The sequence below is a fragment of the Aulonocara stuartgranti genome, assembly GCF_965226115.1.
Source record: "Aulonocara stuartgranti genome assembly, chromosome: 6".
In the NCBI taxonomy this organism is placed as follows: Eukaryota; Metazoa; Chordata; class Actinopteri; order Cichliformes; family Cichlidae; genus Aulonocara; species Aulonocara stuartgranti.
In genome coordinates, this window is record NC_138944.1 from 37660789 (window position 1) to 37675743 (window position 14955).

General features: G+C 41.2%; 1 protein-coding gene across 3 annotated transcripts in view; it reads right to left on the reverse strand.

The window, feature by feature from the left end:
- Positions 1-7629: 7629 nt before the first annotated feature.
- The window catches only part of hoga1 (4-hydroxy-2-oxoglutarate aldolase 1), a 36131-nt gene continuing 28805 nt past the window's right edge, over positions 7630-14955 (reverse strand). For all 3 annotated transcript variants that reach the window (XM_082536705.1, XM_082536704.1, XM_082536703.1), the window contains one exon: positions 7630-8459. In XM_082536705.1, the coding sequence (XP_082392831.1) occupies positions 8310-8459 (150 nt within the window). In that variant the 3' untranslated portion in view covers positions 7630-8309. The remainder of the gene's footprint in view (positions 8460-14955) is intronic.

The window sequence follows — 14955 nt, forward strand, 5'->3', positions numbered from 1 at the left end:
TATGCCATTTGTACATAATGGTTAGAACGCCACCTAGTGGAACGACTAACTAATCATGAATGAATGAGTTGAAATGTTAGCTGGTGGTTAAATGCATGAATTCCATCAATGTGACATCAGATCGGACGTGCTGGTTTTAGGTGTTGGGTGTGGCTCGACGTGCCGGGGGTGCGAGGGCCCTCATAACGCTGCTTGCAGCTTTAATTATTAGGGCCCGAGCACCGAGAGTGCGAAGGCCCTATTGTATCTGCTCCGTTTCTTATTATTATTATTATTATTATTATTATTATTCACCCCAAACAAGGGCCTTTTTGAGGGCCTAAACATGCTCAAAAACTCATGAAATTTTGCACACATGCCAGGTCTGGTGAAAAATTTTGTATTTTAATGGTTTTACATATGAGCACTGGGAAATGGCTCTACAGCGCCACCTATGCCTTGTTAAATGCAGCCCTACGACCACATCGTTTGAGCTACATGTATGAAATTTGGCACATATGTGTATCATGCCAAGACGAACAAAAAAGTCTGTGGGCCCATTGACGCAAACCCAACAGGAAGTCCGCCATTTGGAAGAGAAGGTGACATTTTGGCTCTAATTTTGCCATTTCCATGCCTCGAACTTTTGCGAACTCCTCCTTGGGGTTTCATTTCATAACCTTCAAATTTGGACAGTGTCAACTACACCCTTGTGCCATGTTAAATTGCGGAGCTTTTGAGTTTTCACAATACTATGAGGCCGTGGCGCCATGGCGAATTTCGATGACTTGCCATGAAAATCTTATTGCCTCTCATTTTGTCATACATTTTCTGACCTTGACCAAAGTGAACACATATGATAAGGCTCCACCCCTGAACATATTTCAACTGCCATATTTGACACCAGGGACAGCGCCACCTAGTGGGAACAGGAAATGTCATGTTTTACACTTTGGGGTACAGTATAGTGATGGGTGACACCTGCAGCCTCAAATTTCTCCAGGAAAGCCTTAAGGAGTTGGTCTTGGGTTACAGTGAAAACTGTGACTTTTCGCAAAAGGGTGTGACCCCAGCAGCATGGCGAACTTTGATGTCACGCCATGAAGAAACAAATTAGTATAACTCAATGAAATCCAGTCTGTTCAGTACCAGACTTTACAGGCATGATGTCAGACCCGCCCTGAACAGATTGATGTGCCCATTGTCGGGAATACGTACAGCGCCACCTAGTGGCAACAGGAAATGTCATGGCTTTAATTTTGTTGTACTGATTTTCACAGGTTCATCGTGGCCACCTCAAAAGCGGTGAATATCAACATCAGTCCCTCGTGATGCTTCAGTGCAAAAATTGTGACTTTAAACTGAACGGCGCACCCTGGTGGCAACGCTGTTCAACATGAAAGATGAAGTGGCTTTTGAGGGGCTTGCAAGTTTATAGAGGCTTGAAATTTGGCCCACACCTCCAAATGGATGAAGGCTTTGTTGTCATGTGATCATTTTCATTGAATAGCGCGAAATTGCTCCACAGCGCCCCCTACAATATTTCAAAACCACAGCCCCTGCTCTGTGTTCTATGTATGATTCTGAAACCTGGTAAGCTTATAGGAGATATCAAGATGTACAAAAAAGTCTCTTGGAGCAATATCCCAAATCCAACAGGAAGTCAGCCATTTTAAAATTAATGTGTAATTTTGATGACATTTTCCCCCCTTTTCAGGCCTCATACTTTGACGAACTCCTCCAAGGGATTTCATCATATTGAAGCATTCTTCAGTGTGTAGAATCTAAAGACCTTTGTGATGTTAAATTGCGAAGCTTTTTCCGTTCAGGGAAACGGGGTGGTCATGGCGGCACGTAGAGTTTCAATCACTCGCAAAAAGCAGTAATCTGCTGTCACTAAAAAACACAATGTCCAATCTCTCCCAAAGGTCGCAGGTGTGATGAGACTCGAGCTTGGAAATGTTTGTTATGCTATTTGTCAATAATGGTTAGAGCGCCACCTAGTGGCATGACTATAATCCTGGTCGAATAAGATGAAATGTTAGCTGGTGATTAAAAGCATGAAATCCATCAATGTGACATCACATCGGACGTGCCGGTTTGAGGTGTTGGCAGTGGCTCGACGTGCCGGGGGTGCGAGGGCCCTCATAACGCTGCTTGCAGCTTTAATTATTATTATTATTATTATTCACCCCAAACAAGGGCCTTTTTGAGGGCCTAAACATGCTCAAAAACTCATGAAATTTTGCACACATGCCAGGTCTGGTGAAAAATTTTGTATTTTAATGGTTTTACATATGAGCACTGGGAAATGGCTCTACAGCGCCACCTATGCCTTGTTAAATGCAGCCCTACGACCACATCGTTTGAGCTACATGTATGAAATTTGGCACACATGTGTATCATGCCAAGACGAACAAAAAAGTCTGTGGGCCCATTGACGCAAACCCAACAGGAAGTCCGCCATTTGGAAGAGAAGGTGACATTTTGGCTCTAATTTTGCCATTTCCATGCCTCGAACTTTTGCGAACTCCTCCTTGGGGTTTCATTTCATAACCTTCAAATTTGGACAGTGTCAACTACACCCTTGTGCCATGTTAAATTGCGGAGCTTTTGAGTTTTCACAATACTATGAGGCCGTGGCGCCATGGCGAATTTCGATGACTCGCCATGAAAATCTTATTGCCTCTCATTTTGTCATAGAAGTTCTGACCTTGACCAAAGTGAACACATATGATAAGGCTCCACCCCTGAACATATTTCAACTGCCATATTTGACACCAGGGACAGCGCCACCTAGTGGGAACAGGAAATGTCATGTTTTACACTTTGGGGTACAGTATAGTGATGGGTGACATCTGCAGCCTCAAATTTCTCCAGGAAAGCCTTAAGGAGTTGGTCTTGGGTTACAGTGAAAACTGTGAGTTTTCGCGAAAGGGTGTGACCCCAGCAGCATGGCGAACTTTGATGTCACGCCATGAAGAAACAAATTAGTATAACTCAATGAAATCCAGTCTGATCAGTACCAGACTTTACAGGCATGATGTCAGACCCGCCCTGAACAGATTGATGTGCCCATTGTCGGAAATACGGACAGCGCCACCTAGTGGCAACAGGAAATGTCATGGCTTTAACTTTGTTGTACTGATTTTCACAGGTTGATCGTGGCCACCTCAAAAGCGGTGAATATCACCATCAGTCCCTCGTGATGCTTCAGTGCAAAAATTGTGACTTTAAACTGAACGGCGCACCCTGGTGGCAACGCGGTTCATCATGAAAGATGAAGTGGCTTTTGAGGGGCTTGGAAAGTTTATAGAGGCTTGAAATTTGGCACACACCTCTAAATGGATGAAGGCATTGTTGTTATGTAACCATTTTCCTTGAATAGCACAAAATGGCTCCACAGCGCCCCCTACAATATTTCAAAACATCAGCCCCTGCTCTGTGTTTCATCTATGAGTCTGACACTTGGTAAGCTTGTGTAAGATATCAAGATGTACAAAAAAGTCTCTTGGAGCAATATCCCAAATCCAACAGGAAGTCAGCCATTTTAAAATTAATGTGCAATTTTGATGACATTTTCCCCTCTTTTCAGGCCTCATACTTTGACGAACTCCTCCAAGGGATTTCATCATATTGAAGCATTCTTCAGTGTGTGGAATCCAAAGACCTTTGTGTTGTTAAATTGCGAAGCTTTTTACGTCCAGGGAAACGGGGTGGTTATGGCGGCACTTAGAGTTTGAATCACTCGCCAAAAAGCAGTAATCTGCTGTCACTCAAAAACACAATGTCCAATCTCTCCCAAACGTCTCAGGTGTGATGAGACTCGAGCTTGGAAGTGTTTGTTATGCCATTTGTACATAATGGTTAGAGCGCCACCTAGTGGAACGACTAACTAATCATGAATGAATGAGTTGAAATGTTAGCTGGTGGTTAAATGCATGAATTCCATCAATGTGACATCAGATCGGACGTGCTGGTTTTAGGTGTTGGGTGTGGCTCGACGTGCCGGGGGTGCGAGGGCCCTCATAACGCTGCTTGCAGCTTTAATTATTATTATTATTATTACTGCAATTTTTGTGTTTCAGGCTGGTTCCATTAGCTGGATGAAAAGAGGTCACTCATAGTAGCAAAAACAAAAGATTATTATCAACTCTGTAGCTCTGCTGACGTTTTTGCCTCTTTTAGCTCACACTGTTATTTCTGTGGAGCGCGGTTCAGGCTTCGCTGTGCTCTCGTCAACTTTGACTGCAGCACTGGGCAGCAGAGTTCAGCTTAAAAGCTGCGATAAACTAATAAGGAAACACTTAGTAATTGGCACAGCGCAACATGTTGACAGCACATTTGTAAAACTTGCACTAACAGTGTATTCCCATGTTATTTTCTCTAATACCATCTATTATGGTTATTAATCATTTAAGCAGTTTCTGGATATGAGTGCTAATTAATTAGTATTCACGTGATATAACATCTGATTTTTACTTCGCAAAAAGAAAATGAGAGAAAAATAAAAGCAATGACAGTATCAGTCAAATTCATAATTGTGTGTGTGTCTTGGTTTTGGGTAATTAGAGTCAAAATACAAGAACCTGGAGGTAACCATGGCTGCAAAAAGAAGCACACAAAAAAGAACGGTTGCATAATATTATCGCTGCTGACGCTGTAGCTTTGCTTCATCTTTATTCATTTCAAAATATCAGTTATCGTTATTATCATGACACTTTTAAAAGGATAACTTATTTCCTGCTACTGTGATAATGCTGGGCTTTGATTGCAGCGCTGTCTCTGGTGAAGGGGAAATGATGTGCACTTACAGAGGAAATCATTTCTTTAAACTTTGGCAGTTCTTAAAGAGTTTTATAATGTATTTGTTATTCACCCACTGACTCACAAAAACTCATACACCCTCATATGTATGGCAAGGTGCTGGCTTGTCATTGGGAGAAACTTGGGGTTCTTTGTATTATATATCAAACTCCTCTTCTGTCTTCGGTACCGAAGATAAACTTATAAACTTGTTTTTCAAGGAAATGTGACCTCATATAAAACTGCACTTATCTTGGTACCTAGCAGAGCAATATCAAGGGTGGGGGATGCATGTCTGGGTATCAGATTGCAGAAGCTTTGTCTCCAAAAGTATGTAGTTGCACTGGCTTATATTATATTTCTCCTTCATCCTCCGGATCAAACAAGCAGGTGAGGAAAAGTTTAGGCAGAGGCCAACTATCCCTCACAGCTTCAAGTCACAGTGACTTTTTAGAGACGCGGTGCTCAGTAACTCACTTTTTACACCAGTCCTTGAATACTTTGTTTAACAGTGACTAAAGGTCTTATAATTGAATGTAAAATTGACACAAAAAAGTGTGTATTGCAGCAAAGAAAGCAGGCCCCTGAAAACCAAGGTGACACTAAAGTACACTTTTATTCACAAAATCTGGATTGTTATCTTTCACTCCTGCCACGAAGAAAGAATTTGTTATAAGGCCATGTACTCTAAAGGAAATTACTTTCTGCAGTCTTACAGACAAGGCACACGTAGTCACTGAACATTCTCGTATTACACAAAAAAATGTCACATGTCATTATGCGGAGACATTCTCCCAAATAAAGGACACGGTGTCTTCAATAGCTCTGAATGCTTCCAATATTTGACAAAGCCAAATAATCACAGTAACAAAGGTCTGTCACAGTGAAGCAGTGTATTTTCAAAAAAAAATTTCAAAGTTTCTCAAACAGTGAAAAATTTCAGACCAAGGGTTAAACATTACTTATAAACTACAACTGTGCTTGTAAGACAGATGTCCTTAAAACTGAGTGGCAGGTGATTTAATCAAAACTGTTTATACTCAGAGCTTTCCATCTGTACTGTGTCCTTGTCGCACAGGAACAGAAGAAAACACAACATCTCCTCCTTTTTTTATGGTCCTGTAAGTATTTCTGAAAATATCTCCTGCTAAGAAAGGTGCTAATTGGACTCATGGTACGATAAAAGCAAAAAAGTGCTATGTGACAAAGCCAAAGGCTCTCATTGCCATGGCTACCTGCTACACGGCTTTAATTACAGTAATTATGGTTTTTAACTTTTTCACATCAAAGAGCGCTCTGGTATTCTGCAGCAAACTGTGACCATGACCTGCAGCTCTGCCTCCCACTGAACTCTAGCTGATCTCAGGTCTTTCTGAAAACATTTATCAAATCTATATTTGAGATGAGGAACTTTTCTTTGGCTTTTTGGTGGCCAGACCTAATCTCAGACATGCATGAACACATCATTCAGTGCTGTCTGGCCAAGGAAGGGCACGGGGCACATTTGCTCTAGAACGCCTGTTTGTTTTTCTAATATTAGATAAATATCAGCACAGGAAATGAGTGAAAAAACAGTATGGGCATCATTCCCCAGTGAGATATTTTATACACACACACACAAACACACTGAACATACATGACTGATTTAAATAAGAGCAAATGATGTGATAGTTTTTTTGTTCCAAATTTTTTATTTTTCAAAGACCTTGGGAGGCTTCAGTGTTATTCAGCCTGAGGTTACAAGTGGCCTGGCTGTACTTTTAGTTTCCATACAATAGCTCTACAGAGGTATTCTGAATAATAAGACATCTCCTGAGGTCAAAGCATGCCAAAGCTGTGCTGTAATTACATGACAATTACCTTTAGGTTACAGGGCATCTTAAACTAATGAGGCTGATGCATACAAATGACTTTCTGCCATTGCAGTAGGTGCAAATGTCCAAAGTATAAAATGCATGCCCTGTGAGACCACCGTATTTCTAATGACAAAACAGACAATACTGTGATTAAATAACTCATATTTACTCCACTGTCAGGTGATTTCCATTTACTGTCTACTGCTGTGAGACTACAAATTCTGTATTTTTACGCATCCACTAACGATTAGACAAAGTAATTGTTTCCTAAGTTACACATGAGTCTTGACTAAAGAGTTCCAGGTCCAAGTCCCACATTTCAAAGCTTAAGTCAAACAGGTCATGATCTGCCAAATGCATTACACGCCAATTATACACAATTATACATCTACTTTTTACACTAGGCTGAAAAGCCACTCCTCGCTATGAACCAATCCAGGTTAGTTATTGGTATCTTGGGAACATTAAGACAATGGCTGACATATTTCCTATTTCAATTTAATACGTAAAGATTTGAAGGGATCCATAAGTTGCATCGAGCGACCCCTGGCAGGATTTTCATGGAAATAATTTTTGTGCAACAACTCTAACAAATGGACAAAAAAACAAATCAGACAGAGTAATCACAAAACCTCCTTGAAAGAAGAAAAATAACAGTTACAGGCTAAAATATGAGGGTATTATTTTTCCCTGTGTAAGGCTGAGGTTTAGTTTGGAATCTCTTATTACGTCCACTTGTCCTCTTGCTTTAGTGGAGCAAAATATGAAAATAAATAACTGATCACATGATAAAAACAACAGGAAAGATCAGCAGCTAATTGCCTGTCACTGGCTTCTTATTCTGGTTTGTGTACATTGTCATACTTGTAGTGTTTTAATGTATAAACACCTTAAAGTGGTGGCTTGCACTGCCAGAGGCACTTTTCTTCCTGAGTCTGCTTGGCTTCTGCTGGCTTGATCCATTACCTGTAATGTCAGCTGCTACATGTTTTATGGTGTAGATTTTATAGACTATATAACATTGTGTACATATATATGTACACAAAGTCTGGTAAAGTAAACCACGGGGGGACCACCACGACAATGTTTGTTACAACAAACCTAAGCAGACACTTAAATCAACCTCAGCCAGTTGAACTTTTTACAGAAGCTAACAAAGCTCAGTATCAGCCAGAAGCTAGCAGCCTCGGTATTAGTAATGGCTCAAAATAGTCAAAATAATTGAAAAATTGTTTTGTTATACAATATATTCTGCACCTGCTATTACGTGGAAAGTTAAAATATATCAGGAACACGCGGGTGTACAGCAACTCGTTTTCAGTTAATCAGTCGCAGTACTGGTCGCAGAGCACTTGGAGAAAAATTGGAATTGGCCAAGAAAATTTCTGTCAGTCCAGGTCAAAGAAAAAGAAGAACAAAAACCAAATAGAACTTTGAAGTTGGATTAATTGATTTATACATTTATTTTAATGTAAGGGAGTTTTTTGCAGGTTTTTGGATTTGGCTCAATAAATATCAACAGTGGACAGAACTGAATATTTATTTATTTATTTATTTATTTTCATGGGCAGCTGTGTTTTCCCTTTATGATATAATTACACCAACAGCTAATAGGTCCACACATAGTGACCTCGCTCACACATGCACTCTCGCTCCGCCTAGGTTCCTTTACAGCCACCCATTGGAGGAGAAGTCCCGCCTCAGTTGCTGACTCTCGGCCTCTGTGAGCGGCTGAAGAGGTGATCGACAGGAGCCACCGTGGAAACCAAACCACTCCATCGCCTGCTTCAGAGCGGGAACTCCCAGCTTCCTAGTCACCTAGCAACACAGAGCTTTAATCAGTCTTCATATACAGTCAGGTCCCTAAATATTGGGACATTGACACAATTCTAACATTTTTGGCTCTATACACCACCACAATGGATTCCAAATGAAACGAACGAGATTTGCTTTAACTGTAGACTGTCAGCTTTTATTTGAGGGTATTTACATCCAAATCAGGTGAACGGTGGACAGTGACAATTACAACAGTTTGCAAATGCGCCTCCCACTTCTTAAGGGACCAAAAGTAATGGGACAATTGGCTTCTCAGCTGTTCCATGGCCAGGTGTGTGTTATTCCCTCATTACCCCAATTACAATGAGCAGAAAAAAGGTCCAGAGTTAATTTCAAGTGTGCTGTTTGCATTTGGAACCTGTTGCCGTCTACTGCTAAGATGAAATCCAAAGAGCTGTCAGTATCAGTGAAGCAAGCCATCATTAGGCTGAGAAAACAAAACAAACCCATCAGAGAGATAGCAAAAACATTAGGCGTGGCCAAAACAACTGTTTGGAACATTTTCAAAAAGAAGGAACGTACCGGTGAGCTCAGCAACACCAAAAGACCCAGAAGACCATGGAAAACAACTGTGGTGGATGAACAAAGAATCCTTTCCCTGGTGAAGAAAACACCCTTCACAATAGTTGGCCAGATCAAGAACACTCTCCAGGAGGTTGGTGTATGTGTGTCAAAGTCAACAATCAAGAGAAGACTCCACCAGTGTGAATACAGAGGGTTCACCACAAGGAAGGCCAGATTAGAGTTTGCCAAACGACATCTAAAAAAGCCGTCACAGTTCTGGAACAACATCCTATGGACAGACGAGACCAAGATCAACGTACCAGAGTGATGGGAAGAGAAGAGTATGGAGAAGGAAAGGAAGTGCTCATGATCCTAAGCATACCACCTCATCAGTGAACCGCCATGACACTTCCAGCGCCATGCTGGAAGTGTCATGGCGTGGGCACGTATGGCTGCCAGTGGAACTGGTTCTCTTGTATTTACTGGTGATGTGACTGCTGACAAAAGCAGTACGACGAATTCTGAAGTGTTTCGGGCAATATTATCTGCTCATATTCAGCCAAATGCTTCAAAACTCATTGGACGCCGCTTCACAGTGCAGATGGACAACTACCCAAAGCATACTGCAAAAGCAACCAAAGAGTTTTTGAAGGGAAAGAAGTGGACTGTTTTGCAATGGCCAAGTCAATCACCTGATCTGAATCCGATTGAGCAAGCATTTCACTTGCTGAAGACAAAACTGAAGGGAAAATGCCCCAAGAATAAGAAGGAACTGGAGACAGTTGCAGTAGAGGTCTGGCAGAGTATCACCAGGGATGAAACCCAGCATCTGGTGATGTCTATGTGTTCCAGACTTCAGGCTGTGATTGACTGCAAAGGATTTGCAACCAAGTATGTATGGACCTGACTGCATATCCCATATGGATGATGTTGTGCTTTGCAAAGCTTTAAACTTAGACATTTTCCCTATTCGTGATTTATATTTGACGGCTGAAATCCACCTGTACCACATGCCACTTCATACTGTAGTGAAGATGATTTTATGATTTAGACTGTAGAGCAGTGACATTTACCACCACATTTACCTTAATGCACACTTACAGAGCCTGAGACATGCTCAACAGCACCTGCCTTCAATTCAGAACAAATCAGAGTGACATACAGTGCAAAACTGACATTTAACCTGATGCTACAAAGATATACAGTGGGGCAAAAAAGTATTTAGTCAGCCACCGATTGTGCAAGTTCCCCCACTTAAAATGATGACAGAGGTCAGTAACTTGCACCAGAGGTACACTTCAACTGTGAGAGACAGAATGTGAAAAAAAAATCCATGAATTCACATGGTAGGATTTGTAAAGAATTTATTCGTAAATTAGGGTGGAAAATAAGTATTTGGTCACCTCAAACAAGGAAAATCTCTGGCTCTCACAGACCTGTAACGTCTTCTGTAAGAAGCTTTTCTGTCCCCCACTCGTTACCTGTATGAATGGCACCTGTTTGAACTCATCATCTGTATAAAAGACCAGAGGTGGGACCAAGTCATTGTTTTGCAAGTCTCAAGTAAGTCTCAAGTCTTTATCCTCAAGTCTCAAGTCAAGTCTCAAGTAATGTCAGGCAAGTCAGAGTCGAGTCTCAAGTCACTGGTGTAAAAGTCCGAGTCAAGTCACAAGTCTGAAACTTTGAATTTCAAGTCCTTTCGAGTCTTTAAAAAAAAACAACGAAAAAATAATGTTGCAGTTATGCTAAATGTAAATATTAGACCATGTAATTTTAAAATCTGTGTTTTTCTCAACACATGACAAAATAGTGAACTTGGAAAATATACACAAATTGTGAAATTGCACCTCTTTAAAATGCAGCTCAATTAAACCTAGCTCCAAGAATAATTTTCACCAACGGTTCTGAGATAAGCTGCATGTTATTCTTGGATGCGGTTGTAGGACCAGCTTTAAAATCGCATGACAAAAATATCATACACATTAAAAAAAACTGTATCACCAACGTAGCCTGGACAACATTTGCTAGTTAGATGAAGTCAGCTATCTAATCTTAGCATATTTATATGCATATTTATAATCATACGGTTCTTGGAGTGAGTGCATACACTCATGAAGTTTAGTAACTTCAGGTCACTGCAACAAGCCCAGGTACAGTTTACCGACGGATGGGTACAGGACCTTGAAATGCACCGTGTAGAACGAAAGACCATCGTACGTATCATAAGTTTACCAGTCTCACAAATCGTCGTCATAAATACACATTCCTTAACCGTTTATTAATAGGACCTTTGAGCTCAACGGTAATTAATTAGTAGTGGAAATAATTTCTGGTAGCATCACAGAAATGTAGCAGTGACAACAATATTGTATGCTGTAATCGTACTGGGCAATTAGTGATACAAAAAACCTGTTTTATCCTGTGAATAAAAGTATATGTTTTTGTCAATGTACCATAATAACAGAAGCGAAACGCAATATTGTGTCAGGACAATTCACTATTTATGCACAATAAATAAAGGAGCATAGCGCGACAATTTCTGTTCAGCGCCAGACTTGCTTGTAACCTATGTCACTAATTATGTTATGAAAATGACGTATTAACTACTAAAAAACACTGACCTTCGTGTAAATGCTTGGAGCAGACTAACCTGTGAGCTGGAGTGTTCTGGGACATTATATTTGATCTTTGAATGGCTGCAATCCAGGCCATCCGTCGCATCTTTGTTACTTCGGAAACATGGCTCGAACAATTTCTCTTCAACGACGTAATCCGATAACAACCGATCTCTTTACCCGTCGGCTTCCCGTGGCTGTCATGCGACCGGCTATTGCAGTTAATAATACAACGGCTTCTTGACATTTTTGTGTTTCTTTTTATCGCTGTATAACTGATTTTAATTGAAAGCCTGCGTGCGCTAGTACCGCTTGCCACGAGTTCCCAGAATCCTTTGCGGTTCTACCCGTGAATGACGTCACATTTTCAATCTCTATATAATATGCATGTTAAATTTTATATTTGGGGTAAAATATCAAGTCTTTTCAAGTAAACCGGTTCAAGTCCCAAGTCATTGGTGTAAAAGTCCAAGTCAAGTCACAAGTCTTAGAACATTTTTTCAAGTCAAGTCTAAAGTCATAAAATTAATGACTCGAGTCTGACTCGAGTCCAAGTCATGTGACTCGAGTCCACACCTCTGTAAAAGACACCTGTCCACAGCCTCAAACAGTCAGACTCCAGACACCAGGAAAAGTATTGTAGACCTGCACCAGACTGGGAAGAGAGCCTCATGCTATGGGGCTGTTTTTCTGCCAAGGGGACAGGACGACTGATCCGTGTTAAGGACAGAATGAATGGGGCCATGTATCGTGAGATTTTGAGCCAAAACCTCCTTCCATCAGTGAGAACTTTGAAGATGAGACGAGGCTGGGTCTTCCAACATGACAATGATCCAAAACACACCGCCCGGGCAACAAAGGAGTGGCTCCGTAAGAAGCATTTGAAAGTCCTGGAGAGGCCTAGCCAGTCTCCAGAGCTCAACCCCATAGAAAATCTGTGGCGGGAGTTGAAAGTCCATGTTGCTCGGCGACAGCCCCAAAACATCACTGCTCTCGAGAAGATCTGCATGGAGGAATGGGCCAAAATACCAGCTACTGTGTGTGCAAACCTGGTAAAGACCTATAGTAAACGTTTGACCTCTGTTATTGCCAACAAAGGTTATGTTACAAAGTATTGAGTTGTATTTTTGTTATTGACCAAATACTTATTTTCCACCCTGATTTACGAATAAATTCTTTACAAATCCTACCATGTGGATTCATGGATTTTTTTTTCACATTCTGTCTCTCACAGTTGAAGTGTACCTCTGGTGCAAATTACTGACCTCTGTCATCATTTTAGGTGGGGGAACTTGCACAATCGGTGGCTGACTAAATACTTTTTTGCCCCACTGTATATGTATATAAATATACATGGCGCAAAGCCAAGTTAAAGCTAAACGTACCTGCCTGGAGTCACAGCTAGCAGATTATTACAAAACACGATGGTTAATCATTCCTGTGTTTTGTGGCAATTACATCACTTATTCTTGCACAAAATCATTTGCTACTTTACTGACTGAGATACTTTCATGACTTATGTAAGCCAGCCAGTGTTTCTGTTCAGATATCATTTTTCTGGCAAGAAGAGTAGCAAGCTAAGGTTAGCCAGCTAGTTAAGTTAGCTGTACCATTTGTGTCCCTGGAAAAATCCTCAGCATTTTTTTACTCCATCATGTCCAGTTATAACAGCGATTACAAGAGGTACAAGCTGGCTTTCGCAGAAGCAGTTAATGCACTAAACAGATCTTTACCCTGCGAATGATCATCAAATAAAACCTTGAATTACAAGAGCACAAGGCTGTCTTTACCATTGCTCTTGCTGCTGCATCTGCACGGAAAATGCCACAACAGATTTCCACAAGATTGAAACTGGAATACCACAGGGTTGTGTTTCTCACCTTTTCTATTCCTCTTCACTACTGATTTTGTTATAAGGAGGTGAGTCAACTGTTGGATTGCTTTGTAGAGAAGCTAAACATGTTGTAGACCTCAACCAGATCAGAGGACTACAGACTGGGTAGTGCATATACAGATTCTCATTCATATCAACCAAAGGCAGGTAGAAGAGGTGAACAAGTTCTAGTACTCTGGAATCTATTCACTGCTGATAGTATGGTTGACTGAACTGTCATCGGCTAAGTGGACAAAGCCTTAAGTATACTATAATGACTGGAACTGATCTGTGCATCTGCCTCTCTAAACTCAGCTACAAAAATATGTCTTATCAATTCAGTAGCTGTGCCCACTGTCCTGTATGCATGAGAAACATGGAGAGCAATGGAAAACATTTCCCAAAACCTCAACAAACTGCAACAACACAGCCTGCAAAGGATTTTTAAGATCTCTTACTCGGACTGAGTTACCACACTGACACCATTACTTAGTGATTTCAATTAGAAGGACACATCCTTCACCTACAGTGGCTTGCAAAAGTATTCGCCCCCCTTGAATCTTCCCATATTTTGTCACATTACAGCCACAAACATGAATCAATTTTATTGGAATTCCACGTGAAAGACCAACACAAAGTGGTGTACACGTGAGAAGTGGAACAAAAATCCTACATGATTCCAAATATTTTTTTACAAATAAATAACTACAAAGTGGGGTGTGCATAATTATTCAGCCCCCTTTGGTCTGAGTGCAGTCAGTTGCCCATAGACATTGTCTGATGAGTGCTAATGACTAAATAGAGTGCACTTGTGTGTAATCTAATGTCAGTACAAATACAGCTACTCTGTGACGGCCTCAGAGGTTGTCTAAGAGAATATTGGGAGCAACAACACCATGAAGTCCAAAGAACAAACCAGACAGGTCAGGGATAAAGTTACTGAGAAATTTAAAGTAGGCTTAGGCTACACAAAGATTTCCCAAGCCTTGAACATCCCACGGAGCACTGTTCAAGCGATCATTCAGAAATGGAAGGAGTATGGCACAACTGTAAACCTACCAAGACAAGGCCGTCCACCTAAACTCACAGGCCGAACAAGGACAGCGCTGATCAGAAATGCAGCCAAGAGGCCCATGGTGACTCTGGACGAGCTGCAGAGATCTACAGCTCAGGTGGGGGAATCTGTCCATAGGACAACTATTAGTCGTGCACTGCACAACGTTGGCCTTTATGGAAGAGTGGCAAGAAGAAAGCCATTGTTAACAGAAAACCATAAGAAGTGCCGTTTGCAGTTTGCCACAAGCCATGTGGGGGACACAGCAAACATGTGGAAAAAGGTGCTCTGGTCAGATGAGACCAACATGGAACTTTTTGGCCAAAATGCAAAACGCTATGTGTGGCGGAAAACTAACACTGCACATCACTCTGAACACACCATCCCCACTGTCAAATATGGTGGTGGCAGCATCATGCTCTGGGGGTGCTC